This window comes from Buteo buteo, chromosome 13 (assembly GCF_964188355.1).
Source record: "Buteo buteo chromosome 13, bButBut1.hap1.1, whole genome shotgun sequence".
In the NCBI taxonomy this organism is placed as follows: domain Eukaryota; kingdom Metazoa; phylum Chordata; class Aves; order Accipitriformes; family Accipitridae; genus Buteo; species Buteo buteo.
Genome location: NC_134183.1, coordinates 39,128,543 through 39,145,550, shown reverse-complemented (window position 1 = coordinate 39,145,550; position 17,008 = coordinate 39,128,543). Strand labels below are relative to the sequence as shown.

Below are 17,008 nucleotides of genomic sequence, written 5' to 3'. Positions count from 1 at the left end.
GCTATTGTATGTCTGCGCAGGGGACTGTGGAGTGATGGAGCTGCATGAGTGCTGTCTGCCTTCAGGAGGGCTAGAAGGAAAAGTGGTTAGTCCCGACAGAAAAGAGTCAGGGAGACAGCAAAAAGTCTGGGTTTATTTTGGGTCACTGGCTGAATTTAAATCAGTGCTGTCTTCTTGGAGCAAGAAAGGCAGATTTCCTTCTGGGGCATTGCGTGAAGGGTAATGAAGACAAGACATCCAATCTCTTCTCAGTAGTGGTAGATGATATTACAGCAGACAGTGGCCTCAGACTGCACTTTTCACAGGGAAGTTCAGGCTGGGGATTTGGAAGGGGTTCTTCATTTGGAGATGGGTGGTGCTGCACTGGAGCCAGAAAGGCAGCGAGATCTCTGTCCTTGGAGGTTTTCAGTACTCGACTAGACAAAGCTATGGCCAACCTGACCCAGTGGTGGCTTATGTTCCTCTCTGACCAGGAGCCTGGGCTGGAAAACCACAAAGGTCCTCGCCAGCCAGTACTGTTCTGATTCTTGTCCCGCATCAAGAGAGATGGATAAGAGTAGAAAACTTGCCAGAAGAGAGCAATGGGCATGATCAGAAATCTAGAAAATGTCACCTAAGAGGAAAAAGAGGCAACCTTCTGATGCTGGCCAGGCAGCATTCTCCCAGTGTGGCTCTTAAGGCAGAGTATGCCTATGACAGTGGGTTTCGGGGCTGCTGGAGAAAGAAGGGAAGGCATTTGGGCAGAGGATTCTTGCGCTCTAGAAGCTGGGGTCATCAGCAGACTTCAGCACATGGCCTTACTGAGCTTCTTAGAAAGACAAAAGTCATGGGAAATCTTGGCTTTGTGAGGCAAGCAATGAGGACTCAGCAAAAAGCAAGAAAAAAGACTTTTTATTCCAGGAACACAGGTGCCTTTGGCAGATGCTGGCAGGGGATTGCACACTTTCACCATAAATAATGTGATTTAACTTTTGATCTGTCTAGATCACCCATGCAAAGATCAGTGACTCCGGCACATACCTCTGCTGTGCCTCCAATAGCCATGGAGAGCACTGGACCAACGCCGTGGATATTCACGTAGGTGAGCAGAGCCAACCCACGTCTGCTTTGCTGCAAATCACCTTCTAGCATGAAAACTAATTAGAGGGCATAAATGAATTTAGTTCTGTTGCCTGGAAGCGCCGAGCTGGTGAGCAAGGAGCCCAATGCTGGTGTGTTACCCTGCAGCTCAATCGGTGCAGGGGAAGCTGGGCTCTGGGGCACAGGATTAGGAGAAGTAGGATGTGTGGCTCTGATACTTGCACCTTCCCCTGCCTTGGACGGATCTTGCACACTTTTATTAACAAAAAGAAAGGCCACCAGTTTTAAATACTGCTTCTGCAGGGAGCCAAAGGTAAGAGACTTCAGAGTAGAGAAGTAGCATGGGGCTCTGCAGGGAAGCTGGAGTGTCCTGGCAGTCCTGTGGCGGCTGTCACGGGAACAGCCTGCAGACCGCAGTTTCACACCCTGGATATACTGGATATGATGATCTCAGCAGAGCTGCGCAAGCCCTGCTGAGCGGCGGGCACAGGCGTCCGTCAGACTGTGATAAATAGGATTCCTTGATAACGGGGTTCAGAGGTAGCGAGGGAAGCAGTGTCTGTAAAAGAAAAAAAGCCAAAACCCAGTGATCCACTATATTGCAGCGTGGGATGCTGCTGGGTTCTGCAGTCTGTCAGAAACCTGCCACCTTAGGGCAGGTTGAGTGTTCTCAGGTGCTTGCTGTGGTTTTCTTGCCTTGCCAAAGTGCTGGTTTAATAGCTCCTCAGCCAAATCGCAGCAAGCTCCCATGCTAAGACTCATTTACAGCCTTGCTGAGATGAAGTGATGCACTCAGATGCATATTGCTGGAGAGAGTGTTTATTTTGGGAAGGTTCAGGTCCCTTGGGCTGGCAGCCCAGGCCTGATGCTGTGTGAGCTGACAGATCCCGGGGAGAAGACAGGTCCCTAGAGCCTCGGGTATGCTCCACCTTCGGTGTGATGTCCACTTTGGCTTTCTGCCTTTGCCCTGCTGTGGAAGAAGAGTAGCACGGGCTAGCTTTGCTGGCTCTTTACTCCATCTAGAGATTTTTCTATGCCATAAGCTTCTCATCTCACCTTCTAGGCTAGCTTTAGAATTGCTCCAGAGTGCAGATTGGTCCTGTATAGCCAGAGAGTGCTCTCCCTGCCTCCTTGCAGCTGGCAAAACAGCATCCAGGGGGGACAGGCAGTGAGAAGGGGGCACCGGATTGGGTTGGGTTCAAAATGTTGCAGCTGAGTAGCTTTAACATGCAACAGGCAGCTCTGTCACAGGCAAAAAAGGATGAATGGGCGTGTTCTGATGGCTTTCCAGGTGCATGAGCAACACTGGTTCAGGTGCTCAAGGTCTTCCAGACCCATGAGATTTATGCAATTAAAAATATGCTCTTAATTTCTTTTTTTAGAGCCGGTAGGGTGTTAGGACTTTCTCCTGGGCTGGACTTTTTTTTATTTTTAATTTAAATAGGAAAAGCTGGAGCTATTAGGGTAGTGATGATTTTAAGAGGCTGGGAGCGCTCGGGAAGGAGAGCTTGGGGAGCTCGCGAAAGTGAGTCACATTTGGGGTGCTAAAAGGCGTGAAAAGGCAAAGCAGGGTGGTGGGAATATTACTGCAATCAAAAGCAAACAAGAGGCTTCCTCTGCACTGACGACTCATGGGGAGAAGCTCTCTGTTTTGAAGCTTATGTCAACCTTGAGTCGTGTTTTCTTTGGTTCCGCTGCAGCAAGGGAGTGGGCAAGTCACCTCGGGAAGCACGGCAGCCCAGGCAGGGCTGGTATGAGTAGCGCAGACCTGCTGATGGGTGCGAGCTCCTCCATGCTGGCGCTCCTTCCCCGGCCTGCCCCTTCTCCAAGCTTTGCTTCCCAGCTGCTCAGGATTTCATAAATCAGGCAGGCTTTCATAAATCCTCCTAAAATCACCAGACCATGGTCTTTAAGGTTAGCAGTCAGGCGGTGAAGAACTTGCCTGAGGAGTGTTGCTTGTGCCAATGCTCTGCGGTGTTTGACCCGGCTTTGCATTGCTGGGGGGATGTTGGACCTGGTTTCAGACCTGCGATGGGAGCTGGCACTGGGGCGCTGGGTGCTGGGCACAGACTTATCATTTCCCTCTTTCTTTTCCAGGTACAAGTCGCTCTGAAAAGTATTTTGGTGAGTACTGTCATCTCTTCTTCTTGAGCAATTACTCCCTTAATTAAAAGCCAAGCTCCAGGGTGGATGGGAGGACAGTGCATAGGAGTGCTTTTCCTGCAGAGACTGCTTCAAGCCTTTATGCCCATATTGTCACAGGCTCTGGGCTTTTGGGATCGGAGCTGCAAGGCACAGGATGAGTCCCATCCGCTGCCAAGCCCTGATCAGTCTCAGCAAGTGGAGTAAGATTACTCCTAATGAGTAACCCAGTCTTGACCTCTGTGCCCACCAAATGAGTTTAAAAGTGTTGTTCACATGACACCTTTTCCCTTCCTTGAAATACCTCCTCGAAGCAGGGCAAAGTTCCTTGCTCCCACCTCTGCTGAGTGCCATAAATCTGGTTTTCCTACAGTGGAAGGTGGGCATAAAATGAAAGCAGGAGTCCGATGTTTCTCTCCTTCAGCCCTCTTGGGGAAAGGACCTCTTAGCCTGGCTCAGTGCATCCTCCTCCCAGGCACCGCTGGCACGCAAGACCTGTGGTCATGGTAGGGCAGGTGCCGAATAACCTCAGTAGCACAGATCCTTCTGCACTTCTGGGATTTTGGCTGCCAAGTGAAAACTTTTGAAGTCTTTCTTTCAAAATGGTGGTTTGTGTGTTTTGTCAAAGTGTTCAGAAATCCAAGGGCTTTCTGGAGGGCACTCCGGGCTTGTAGCAGTGTAGGGTCTGTCCTTCCTGCCTAGATGTAGGAAAAGATTTCCCGTAGCCTCACTCCAACAGAAGGAGGTGAGACCTTGCCTCCTGCTGAGCATTTACAGCTTTGTCACTTGGTGTTTCTTTTAGCTACAGGCAAGATAGCACTTTTAGTGGGCAACAACCGCTACCAGCATCACCCCAACCTCATGGCTCCCATCACGGACGTGTTTGAGCTGAGTCGTCTTCTGGAGCAGCTGGGCTTCCAGGTTGTCTCCCTTCTGGATCTGAACAAGGCTGAGATGGTGACAGCGGTCAGTCGGTTCCTGCAGCTCCTGGGGAAGGGAGTCTATGGTAAGGCAAAGCCAGCCCAGCTACCTGCCAGTGCTGAGCAGGCAGCAGCCGATGTGTAGGTAGCAGCGGTCGATGCCAGGGAGGAGCAGGCATTTGGCAATTCTCTGAACAGATGTTGAATTAAAAGAGAAGAAACTGAACTTTCCTTTGGAGGGGACAAGGGAGACTTGCAGTACAGTCTGCAGTGGTGCCTGGCTTGGCAGAATTCCCTAGATAAATGCCGTTCAGTTTTGGCCAGGTTACAGGCAGGCAAAGTAGGTGTTTGTCCATCACGTGGCTCACCTCCAACTCCAACAACGTGGTCTCATGCTGAGGTTTTGGGGAGCCAGCACTTCTGATGGCAAATGGGAGGAGGTGTTTTGATTTTGCCTTAGATGACAGAATTGAGGAGATTGACTGTTGATTGCCCCCACCACTCTCCTTTGTGAGGAGGGGAGCTCCTTCTGAGCTGTGACGGCTACAGCTGGCCATGATGTCCTTGTTTCTCTTTCCTGATGGTCTAATTTGGGCCTCTGACAGTATTTTTTCAGAAAGCATTCCCACGCGCAGATGGCTTTGAGGTTGGGCTTTGAGCTTATCGCACACTGTTCTCAGCAGGAAGCATTCCTCAAACACAAAACCAACCAGCAGATCTTGTGGGTCTTAAAGCAGGTGTTCAGACTTGCTGGTGAAAGTAGCTTCTTTGGGGTTTCTGAGATTCTCTCAGCCCAACAGATACCCTGAAAACACCTTGCAGATTTTTTTTTTGCTTCCAAACCTCAGCATGAGGCTTATCTTCACTGCCCTCCCAGCTGCGTGGCATACCAGGGCACTCAGACAGTGAAAATCAGCGTAAGCCAATTCCAGCCCAGCACTCAGCATGAGGTTTGGAGTTTGTGCAATGGACAGGGACATGGCCACAAGTGAAATGCTGCAAAGCCACCTCATTCCAGGAAGCACTGCCTCACTTGGGGAGGCTGAGCTGGCAGGGGAGGTCAGTACATGGTTGTCGCCACTCCGGCCAAGCACGTCATCTGATGACAGCATATTCCTATGACTTCACTTGCAGCTTCCTTTTGTGGTTGCTCTCTGAAATCCCCTTGCATCTCAGGCTTTACCTCCTTTCCCAGCCCAGAGTCATCCCTGGGGGCTGCTATGCTTTTCCCACAGTGCTGCCATTTCTACCCTCTATCTGTGGTGTGTGAGGACCAAATGGCATTTTATCCATGGCACGTCCCTTGTTTTTGTAAGCATTGGAGAGAAAAAAGATTTGAAAATGGCAAACCTTTAATGCTATCATGCCTTATTTAAACTTCTAGTGCTTTTCTGCATTCATGGCTGCTGATCCTTCCTGGCAAAATTGATTTTGTGCACTGGCAGGGAAAACATTAACAGCTGAGTTACTGAACCTTGATAAGCTTCAAGTGTTTGCTAGGCATAGCCTGCTCCGGATGGTGGTTTTCTTTACAGCTTTCTAAGCTGAGTGGTTTACTATTATTTGGAGGCAGTGAACCCCAGCACAGGCTGGTCCCAGCAGCATGATTGAGTTCAGGACTCTTGCCATAATTGGTGGCATCCAGACTTAATGGTGGGGCGTTGGGTCAGTCTGCCTGCTGATTGCCCCATCTGAAGTGTGGTGCCTCTCGGTGTCATCTATCTTCCAGCATTTCTTCAGCTGTTTTCCTTCCACAGAATTAAAAGAACGAGGTGGAGTACAAATCATTGAAATTAACTTGTCTTGTTAGTAAAAACGCATTTAGAAGAAGCTAACAACTCCTTCTAAACCTTATGTATCAATTTTTCAAGGCACTAGCTCCAGGATAAACATCTCAAACTGACTGAGGGGTTTAAGATTCACTTAAGTCATATGCATGGGAAGATAGTGGTGAGACAGCAGCTCCAGGAACAACGTAGGCAGCCTGTTAAAACCACAAAGACTCCAGGGGTGCCTGTGATAGCCAGTCCTGTACATCCATGTGTGTGTGTCAGACATGCACCTGCACAGAGGCATCCTGGTGCTTCTGCCTGTTTTTTCTTGCTCGAGGAACCTGGAGATGCAATCTCCTGCATAGCAACCACCACAGCTGAAGTCAAGAGAGCTTTGTGTGGACATATGGAGCGAAGCAGGGAGCTGGGAGGAGAGGGCTGACTGGTGAAAGACTATCACTGGGCTGAAGTGAGAGGCTGTGGTCTAACACAGACCCACCTGTCAGCAAGCCCGAGAAGTGAGGCTGGCTGTCTTCTGAAGTTTAACTCCAGCAGCAGAGATGCTGGGGCATTCATGCATCTTTCTGCTGGTGCAGATCAGAAGAGAGGACGTAGCCATGTGGGTTAGTGTTTGAGCACGGTGCTTGTTGTTGCTTGTAGAGTTTTATTTAGCTTCAGGATGCTGATAAGAGCTGAAGAAGATGTGCCTGACCTCCCTAGCCCTCTTTCTTATCGCAGGACTCTCTGGATGGCTGGCCCTCCCTTGCGTGTCCTTACTGACCTGTCTGTGATTTACACTCCTACAGGGTTTGGTGGGAAGGGACTTTGGAGTTATCAACATGAGGTCAGGGTTGGCTGTGGCTCTCCTTATCAGGTCTTGAAGACTTCCAGGCATGGAGTCACTGACTTATCCACCTGCCTGTCCCAAGCTGCACCACTCTCCAGGGAAGTCTTTCCTCCTGTCAAACATGACCCTCCATGGATTGGTGTTTGTTGCCCCATGTTGTATGGTCCATGCCAACAAGGAGAGTTGGGCTTTGTTGTCTCTGTAACTGCCCCTCCAGGAACTGTAGGCTGTTATTAGACCTTCCTCCACCTCCACGTCTCCAGACCATCCCAGCCCAGCTCCTTCCCCCTCTCTTCCCAGGCCCTGGGCCCCAACATGTTGGTAGCCTCTGCTGGCCTTTTTCGAGCTTCTTCACCTTCTTCCTGAACTGAGGTCCCTAAAACTGGACACAGGATCTAAGTGGGGTCTACTCAGGTCCAAGGAGAGTGGTGACAGCTCTCCTGGTGATCCTGCATCTCCTAGTGTAGCTCTGCCACCAGTCAATTCTGGCTCATCTTCAGCATGGTGTCCTGCTGTGACCCTAGGCCCTTATCTCCAGGCTTACTGCTCAACCAGTACTCAGCCCCAGCCAAAATGCTGCCTGGGTTTATCTGCCCCAGTGCAGGACTTTGTCCATCTTATTGAACCTTCTCTGAGATTTCTCAAGCCCAGAGCAAAAACTGGCTTTGTTTTCAGGCACAGGAACATTGTATGGCTGCACATTCAAGGTGATCCAAGGGCTTCTCTAATTCACCGTATGGAGGTGGTGGCTCATCTGGCTGCTTTTCCTCCAGATCTCCTCTTAGAAAAGCTGCAGAGAATTTTTGAAGGCCCTGAACATCACTTGAATGGTCTAATTATGCAACCCTCAGGCGAATGAGGAATCTCCCCGGATGTTATTTCAAGCATCCTAAAAAGTCCCGAGTCAAAAAAATAATGTCATAAGTGCAACGAGAGCAGAAGGTTGCGAGTGAAATACTAGGAATATGCCGTCATGCCTTAATTAAGACACATACTGACATTTCCTCTATTATAAGCAGTGCCTGGAGCTTCCCCTTTTTAATTTGGTACTCGGAAGCTTGTCTCTGATTTGCAGTTTTGACTCACAAGATGTGGGAAGAGCATTGAAATGTTAGCTCAGAATAAAAAAACCCTTTGCTTCTCTAGGCAAATTGTTGACTTTCCTGTTCATGAGGAGAGATTAAGTCCAGGAGAGGTTTGCAAAGTTGCTCAGCTGACATGAAACTCATGTCTTTTTTGATTTGAATGCGAGTCTTTGTGATTTATATAGCGTGGGGATCACTTGGCGGTGCATTCAGGGTGCACAAAAAGACCTCAAAAGTTAGAAGGTTTAATGATTGAATCATTCTTTGTGGGCTTTTGTGTAATATTTCAGTTTTTTCCAAGTGTCAGTGATGCTGCCTGGTAACAGATGTCATCACCTCCCTTTCACGTACAGGAGGAGAGGCAGAGGGATGAAAGCCATCAGTGCTCAATGACTTGAGGGGCCAAACCCGAAGTGTCTGCATCTGATTTTTCCAGGCAGCTTCCTGTTTTATACTCTTTTATAGTCTCAGGAGGGTCTTGTGGCTTTGATTTGCAAGTTATGAAAGTTTAAAACTTCTGCAAATCAGAGCTCACTGTCTTTGGCTGGTGATCCACAAAAAGAGGAACCCAAACCTTGTGGGCACCTGTGAAAACAGCCATTTGAGTAACTTTCCATCATCCCCTGAGAATGGAAACCAAAGGTGACTTGAAGCCTTTTTTACTAGGAGATCATGCTTTCCATCCTCCATACGATGAGATCATGCTTTCAGTCCTTCAGCTCCTGCCCCATTCACTGCATCCCTTGCAGCATCAGAGATCAAAGCAAGCATCCTGCGAACTACAGGGCCAGAAACAGTAGAGGGAAAATAGACAAGAGGTTATTCGATGAAGTGTGGGCTTTGGCAGCAAATCTGACTGAAGAATTTCTCCTGCTTTTGCCTCTTAGCCACTTGTTCCCATTTCTGACCTCTTGTGCTTCACTGTCCCTCAGCTGCGGTAGTGCAACTGTTTGCGTCACCTTGCAGAGCTATTTTTAACCCATTTCAGTTCCCCGAGTTGGCTTTCACCAGCATCCCCCAAGCAGTTGCATCACTGCTGGGAAGGGGTAGCCAGCCACCGTGCAGTTTCATTTCAGGAGGCTACAGCCCACATGGGGATCCGTGTGCAGAGTGAAAGCCCTTTGTCGAACACAGGGGTCAAAGAGAAGCACCAGCTTGGGCCATGCCAAGCTCCTCAGCACTGTCTTTCCAAGCTGGATATCCCCATGTTGCCATCTCTTGTGAAGGCAGAAACCATTAATAAGTTTTTTCATGTGCTTAGGAGTAAAACTCAAAACCAAAATTCTTGTTGGGTATTGGACTTCCCACCAACACCTGGATGAGTCTGACTCCTCTCGTGCCTTATGAGGCGGGTATCTGGTCTGAGGTTGTTGAAGCATGTGGTCCACATGTTCTGGACATCTGGAGAACTCATCTCTCTCTGTCTCTATCTCATTTGTCACCAGCTTATAGATGTTTAAATACAGGCAGACCTTTAAAATCTGGAGAGTGTTTCCCATCACCTAATCCATTGCTAGTCTCTCCTCCAAAAATAGGAAGCTGAGGAGCTTCTCATTTAAAAGGCTGTTATTGTATTTTTCATCGTGGTAAAATACTTTGTTGTCATATTCTTGCAAAGAGCTGATGATTAACCAAAACTTTGTGCAAAAGTGGTATTCAGCCTGGCAGATGCCGACCTTGGGTGTTTTAGCACAGACGGTTACAGAAACGTGTAAACCCAGTGACTTTGGGATCTCCTGACAAACAGTTCAGGGCTGCTTCCAACTCTGCTGAAGGGAATGGACTGGAAAAAAGTCAAAATTGTGAGGTCAACATAGCTCCAGTTTCATAGGTGCTACTGGTCTAGGTCTGCCCTGCACCAGTATCCCTTCAGGACAGGAGGTGGGACGTGGCCATGGTAGCTGGTTACAGACCTGCAGGTTCGCATCGTGACTCATCCTCTTCTCTCCTGGTTCTCAGCTATATTCTACTACGCTGGGCACGGGTACGAACATTCAGGGAGGAACTACATGGTCCCTGTTGATGCTCCACAACCCTACGCCCCTGAGAACTGCATCAGCGTGCAAAGGATCCTCCAGAAGATGCAGCAGCAGCAGACGGCCCTGAACCTCATCCTGCTGGACACCTGCAGGAAATGGTAGGGTGCGCTGTCCCCTTCCTTGCCCAGGATGGGCAGAGCATGATGTTTCAAGGGGTCGGGGGAAACAGCTGCCAGCCTCAGCCCCTGCTTCAGCAGTGAGCTTCTACACAACCACGTGGGGTGTTTCCATGGATTGCTGGGGCCACATCCCCTGTTGTGCTGCTGAGCCCAGGCCTCTGTCAAAGTTTATCGGCCTGTTTCATAAAATCAGCAAGACTGTCAGGTCTTGCAGGATGTCCTGAGAAGACCAGTTGGTCACGTATTTGGTGCAGAGAGCATCAGATGCCGCCTGAGATCTGCTGGAGAGAAGGGGCTGGAGACCCTCCCTTGATTTTTTCAAGGTGAAGAAGCCTGGCAAATACAGGCAAGTTGCCTAAAGGCTGTAGAGGGATGGCTCTGCCCTGGCATAAATTGTTGGCTGAAACTCAGCATAGGGTTTGTCTTTTTGTGTTTCAACCTGCTGCACTGAACCACCCGACCTGGCAGGCCGTAGCAGCATCTTGCTGACCTCAGGCTTTCACGATATGTGTTGCCCACGTGCTCAGGCTGGGACTGTTTAGCTCACCTCTCTTCTGGCTGTGTTTTTGTTAACATCTCAGTCAGAAGAGTGCAACACAATGGGGAAAATATTTTAAGCTGTGCTACTTGGTTTTTACTGGCCTTAAATGCTTCTGAAGTGGTCATGTCTTGAAGTGGGACCCAGGCTGCTGCTGAGGTCAGAGATCAGTTCTTTCCCTCGGTCTGTGGAAAGCCCATCATCCTCTCTTGGCCTGCAGATCTCTATCCTGCAGCTTGTGGGCTGCAGAAAATCACTACTTGCCCATTTTCAGCAGAGGTACGTAGACTATTCCAGTAGAAGCTGTCCTTAGTTCATTTATTTCAGTCTCCTGAGGCAGATTTACAGGTCAGAAAAGACCTGGAGGGTAAATGCAGGAAAGTCTCCCTCCCTCTTCTTTCTGTGGTTCATGCACTAAGAACCAGAAAGATGACAGGGATTTTGGTACCGCTGCCCTGAAAGAGCTGCCAGCCCCTGGAAAGATGTTAAATCTTTGATACCTTTTAGCTGCAGAGGTGGGAACACTCACTTTGAAGAGCTTGCAAGCTGGCTGCACTGGAACTTACCCTGCTGCCACAGCTCTGAGTTGCCAGCATTGCTGGAGCTTGATGTCCCTTGATACCTGCCCTGAATGCCCCGTAGTGAAGCATCCCCTTTCTCCCTTCTTGCTCACCATTGCTGCTGAGAGCAGAGCGTGTTGCTTCCCTGCACTGTCAAATGCTCCCCCAGCACACGTGGCAGCACCTTGCTGCTCTCTCCAGCATGATACCAGGCAGGGGACGGCTTGCAGCTGAGCAGGAGCACCTGGCTGTCATGGATGCACTGGTGGAGCTGGGCTAGTATGCCTCTGGGCTGCTGGTAGCCCATCTGAGGGCAGAGTGTGATGGGGAGGTAGCGTGGCGATGTGGAGGCTCCACAGGGATCGCTAATGCAAATGGTGACAATCTATGAAATAGCTTTTGAGCTGATGTCTCCTTTCTTGGTGTTGCCAGCAGTTTCTGTGCTCAGTGGAGTCTTAACAGTGCTTTGGGAAAAGGATGCGGTGTGAGATCTTCTGTGATGTTCAGGCATGGTTGTGCAGCTGTTTTTGTCTCTGCTCCCCCAAACCTCACACTTCTTTCCTCCTCTTTCCCACAGCAACCCCAGCACTTAGTGCAGTAGGTGTTATCCCCAGGCTCGTGAGGGATTGCTGTAGAAGCTCTCTCCTGAGCTCATTTTTCTTAAGAAGTCGTCATTTCAGCTCAGCAAAGTGTCTGGATTTCATATTTGTGTGTGTTTACACTGCTCTGTAAAACAAGGCTCCTGGGGCCCCCTTTCGCAATGTCCTTTTGGTTGGACTGATGCTGCAAGTCTGTCGACAGTTTGCTCAGCCGTACATGAACCGGGAGGAGCTGTGTCTGTGCTAAGAGGGATCTCACCCAGAGTATCTCTTCACCCCATATGTTGGCATCAGAAATGCCAAGGCAATGAGAAACACATCCCCCTTTGCCAAGTGGTAGCAGATGTTCAGCTTCAGCAGAGGAGGAACCAGGAACACAGAGCCTGTGTGTAGCCTCATACCTTTATATGCTGATTTTGCGTGGATGTGATTGCCTCTTCCAGGAATTCCCTGATTTATGAGGGTTTCTAGCATGTGCCACTCAGGACAGAAGGAGGACACCATCTCCTATCTGGGATGCAGATCAGAAACAGATTGCATGAGATGTGCTGTGTAACTGAGACTTTTTTTGGGTCTGGAGCAGGAGGGAGCGCTGCCACCTTCTCCGCTGTCAGGCTTCTCCCTGTGTTTGGTCACGGTCTGGAAATGCCGCTGCTGAAGTTTGTCTTCTGCTGGGGCAGGGGATCACAGCCAGCGTTTCCACTGCAGGCACTAGCTGGCCTTGCCGGAGCTGTGGATGCCTGCTGGTGCCATCACAAAAGGTTTGCATCAACTCGTGTCTGTGCAGCATTGGGTAGATGTCCCCAGCATGGGGACAACAGGACCATGGTTTATTTTGGGATCCCATGTCTCATTTCTCCTTGGACCTGGAATCCCAGATTTCTGCATTCATTTAGGAGCAGCTGAGGAGCAGATAAATCTCTCTGCTCAGTGTTCGTATTTAGAAGCATATCTCTTTCTCCACATTTTCTCTTCTGATCATCTTTAGAAAACTTACACAGGCCAGATGAATACTGCCATTAAACATCTCCAGACTGCACCACCAGCAGTAGGTAACATGTTGGCTGCTGGCAATACAACCATCCCTTCTGTTCTTAGCGTGCCAACTTCAGCCTCAGGAAACTGTGCTGGAATTGATTAACACAGAATAACGCTGCCTCTGTTCGTAGCTCTTATACCTGTGTGATAGGGAACAGCTCCAAGTCACTGGTGTAAACTGGAGACTGCTGGTCCCCATGCTGTTCAGTCTGGCTGCAGTCAGATGGGCAAGGCTTGGCTATTAAGTGCAGCCATGATATCTTTTTCAGTGGAAGCTCGGACTGTCACTGCAGATTTACCTGATTTTGGAAATAACAGGGTCTGTGCTCATTGAGCTGCATCTAGACCAAGGTGCTGGGACCAGTCTTGGGCTTCAAGACCTGGGTGCATGTCCTGATCCCACCTCTCAGTGAGATCTGGAGATGTATTAGCCATAGTGTGCTTTGGTTTCCTGGGGCAGAAGGAGTGTGCATGGTCTGGAAGGGACCTGTGGGGTACCTCAGACCCCCGGGACAGGCAGCTGATCTGTAGCCATGCTGTGTGCACACCTCTAACTTCTTTAGGGACAGTCGTCCCTTGGGCCACAGTGAACCTGTATGTTCTCTGCACTGTGCTGCTGCCTGGATTTGTTAAAAAACAGCCTCAGAAGGGAGGAGGTGTGGTTGCACCCACAGCTCCAGGCTGGCTTGCAGGGCAGGGAGCAGCTCACCAGTGCAGATAGGTCAAAGCTGGCCCTATCTACTAATTTCCCTGTGGTTCGTGTTCTTCATAGGACTCCTGCCTTTAGCCTCTGTTGCTGCCTAAGTAATATGGGTGGTTATATTTGACGTGAGGGTTGATGTTATTGCCATCCATAGGAGATGGACTTGGTGGAGCACACGGGCTTTGTCCCCTCCAGGCACGTGCTGATGGATGTCCTCAACACTGACTTGTGCCTTCGTCTCCTCTTCCAGGTACAACCCGGAGTGTGCCCTCTCCCAGGTACAGCCACTGGAGCCCTGGGGCAATACCGTTTATGGCTACGCCACGTAAGTGCACTTTGCTATCCCCACACCATGACACAGGACCAAATGCTGGCACAGCGATATCTCCTCTCATCCCTTTATGCATGGTGGCTTTAGAGGCTTAAGAGGGCTTTCCTCATGTTTCCTCTGGCTCTCAGCCTCCATCTCTACTGTTTGCTGTACAGGCACTTCTTTCCTTCCTCCTAACATCACTAGTGGCAGCCTGTGCATCAGTTACAGGTTATGCTTGAAGGTGGCATCAATTCCTGTCATCTGTCCTTCCAGGCCTGAGCCTGATTCCCAAGGTGCCTGTGCTATGAGCAGGTCACCTGAAGCCTCCTGAGATGATGAATGTTGCTTACTGCTCCAGTGCCAGTTCCGCTGGCTTTTCAACTGCTGTCACCCACCTAGGCTGGCAAAAGAGGCTGTGCTCTCCTCTCCCATTCCCCTCCACTGCTTTTTCCCATCCTGTGCCCTTCCCAACCCCTCTTGGGCCAAAACCAAGCACTTAGTGTCATTGCTTGAGGACCTAACTCGGACTCAGCCAACAGAGTCTAGATGGGGTCGGCAAGCCCCGACTCACCCCCAGGGCTTCATGCCCTTTGCAGAAAGTTAAAGATGAATCCTTACTCTTGCAGGAGCGAAGATGCAGAAGCCTATGAGTTGCAGGACGGGGAGTTCAGCTCTGGGATCTTCATGAAGTACCTGAAGAAACATATTCTGCAAGAGAAGAAGGTTACACACATGCTGGAGGATGTGTTAGAAGGTAAGGGATGAGGTAGAAACCACTTGCTTCGGTAGCAGGGGTGAGAAGAGATAGCAGCAGAAACCAAGTGGTTCCATGCTACCCCATCCCAGCCAGCCAGCCAGCCATCCCTAAAAACCAAATCACAGGCTGTGCCCCATGTGAGCTTTTAGTAACCTGGCAGCAGTATGGAGATGTTCACGTAGGGTCTGAAAGGCAGGGAAATAAATAAGGAACCTGGAGTGACCCTTGTGCCTCCAAACTCTCTCCCCCAGACATTGGCCGTGATCCCTTGGTCACTGGGAAGCAGGTGATGGAGATCAAACATACTCTGAAGGAAGCCCGGTCCCTGACAGACCCAATCTGTCCCTTGGGAGCAGCTGCCGAGCACTGGGGACGTGGCTATGGTAAGCCATGCAGGGCGCGAGGAGGGCTACCAGTTGGGGGGGAGGAGAGGGCTGGGGGTCCCCACATGCCTCAGGGACACTGGTCTGCAAGAAGGTGTCAGCAGGACCCTCCAAGGAGCTGACGCCTCTTGGCTTTCCCTTCCAGAGCCTCTGAGCAAAATGGTGACCTTCCCCTGCGGGGCACAGGTGGAGCTCCGCTTCCACCGGCTCTTCTCCAATGTGATGTATGTGTCCGCCAAGCTGCAGCCCCCCCCGGCCCACATCACTGACGCCCGCCTCCTGCTCTGCCAGTCCACCGTGAGTCCTCTGGCTGGTCCCCTTCCCCTGAACTCCTGCTGGGCTCCTTTCCCCAGGGCAGAGTTGGGAGGGTGGTTGGGGTGAGCCCAAGGGGTCCTGAGGGCTAGGAAAGGCTGAACCCACGTGGAGGAGGATCCCCTCCTCTGCAATCCTCTCTGCAAACACCTCTTTGAGTGCTCCTTCCATGCATCAGTGCCCTGCAGACTGTCTGCCTTGCTCCTAATGTATTGCAAAAAGGATTTGATGCCAGTTTTAATGCCTTTAACCAGTTGCCCCTCAGACTGATTTCTGGCCTGCCTGATTAAATTATTGCATCTAATCTGATTGAGGTGAAGCGCCTTTCTGTTTTCCGTGTTTGGAAGCAGATCTGGCTTTTTGAATCATGCCTTCTTAGCCCACTGTGCTAGTATGTCTCAATGCAACAATATAGTTCTTCCCTGTTAAGCCGTACCAGCTTCCTTGCACCCTTTCTCACACCTTTCCTAACAGACCATGTGCCCAGCGTGGTCTTTTCTGGTGGTCTCCATGCCACCTCTAAGGATTTAATTTGCTGCTCCTTTTTGCTAACCATCTTCCTCATTTTCTGTAGTCTTTTTGCTGAAGCATAGCGTGACTGTGGTGGATTTTTCAGCCCTTGTTGCTCGTGGAGGGTCGCTGCCCCTAAGTACGTTGTGGTGACTGATGCAGCACGGTGCGTCCAGCGAGAGGTTTGGAGTCTGATCCTGCCCATTACCAAGCCAGAGCATCGTTTCCCCTCGTGAGCTCCCTAAGCACGCATGAAAATTGTGTGTGTGTGTGTCTGCATGTGTTTGTGTGCATCCACCCAACACCAGCGATTGTGGGGAAAGGGGGACTCAGCTTCTTGCTCCTGTGTCTGGAGCTGTCTCAAGAGAGATTGGGGAGGCCAAAAAGGGACCCCAGTACAGACAGGGTAGTAGGATCCCCATCCCTATCCTGCTGCACGGCAGTGCTAGCTCACACTGACCTCCAGTGGTGTCTGCTGACGTGGCAGCACATCCACCAGATTGCAATTCATCTGCCCCCCCCCCGTTAGACATCCACAGCGAGGCCACCCACTCTTTCCTGTGGGACCACAGAGAGATGCATGGGTGTCTGCAGGAAGGCACCTGGCTCCTTTCAGGATCTGGCCAAGCTGGCTGCATCCTCACTGTGCCAGCCCTCCTCAGGGATGCTGAGGGGAGCTGGGGGACCATCTGAGCCACTCTTGCATTGCTGAGATGCAGGAGCTGGAGGCTGAAGTCCAACAAAAACAGACTCGATATGGGGTGCATTTTGTAAGCCCTGGGGAATGAACCCAGGGAGCTGTTTGGTTGAGGAAATGGTAGTTTTCCCACCATTTGCCACATTCTGCTTAACAAACTGACTTAAGCAAAGAGCCTGGGCTTGCTGTAGGGCTTGCCAGAGATAATTATGATGGAATTTTCTGGCATTGATCCATTTTCTTTAGTTGTCCAGTGGTAGTGTTCTCTCCCATCCTGTGTCTTGACAGGCTTGCATTTTTACTTGACAAGCACTGTCTTCAGAGAGAGAATCTGCTCTAGGACATATGTAGAAAAGAATGATGCTGAGAGCTAAGACATTCCCATTTTTTTGCTCTGTACTGTTTAAATGCTTACTTTTTTTAAACTTTTATGTTGGATCTCCTTGTTTTCAAGCCACTGGATCTGAAGCTGTTTGACCTAATGGGCTCTGCAGTCACCCTTTCCCCAATTTATTTAGAATATCTGAAACTCTGAGCCAGCCAAAACTTTGGCCTTGCCTATCCTGGGCATCATCTTCATTAAAAATGCATTCC

General features: G+C 50.1%; 1 protein-coding gene across 4 annotated transcripts in view; it reads left to right on the top strand.

Annotated features, from left to right (window-relative positions):
- LOC142039270 (mucosa-associated lymphoid tissue lymphoma translocation protein 1-like) overlaps nt 1-17,008 on the top strand; it is a 30,487-nt gene that overhangs the window by 3,170 nt on the left and 10,309 nt on the right. For 3 of the 4 annotated variants that reach the window (XM_075045780.1, XM_075045779.1, XM_075045782.1), the window contains 8 exons: nt 985-1,081; nt 3,178-3,204; nt 4,025-4,228; nt 9,806-9,983; nt 13,693-13,767; nt 14,382-14,509; nt 14,764-14,895; nt 15,041-15,192. In XM_075045780.1, the coding sequence (XP_074901881.1) occupies nt 985-1,081; nt 3,178-3,204; nt 4,025-4,228; nt 9,806-9,983; nt 13,693-13,767; nt 14,382-14,509; nt 14,764-14,895; nt 15,041-15,192 (993 nt within the window). The remainder of the gene's footprint in view (nt 1-984; nt 1,082-3,177; nt 3,205-4,024; nt 4,229-9,805; nt 9,984-13,692; nt 13,768-14,381; nt 14,510-14,763; nt 14,896-15,040; nt 15,193-17,008) is intronic. The other variant, XM_075045781.1, reaches the window with a different exon arrangement.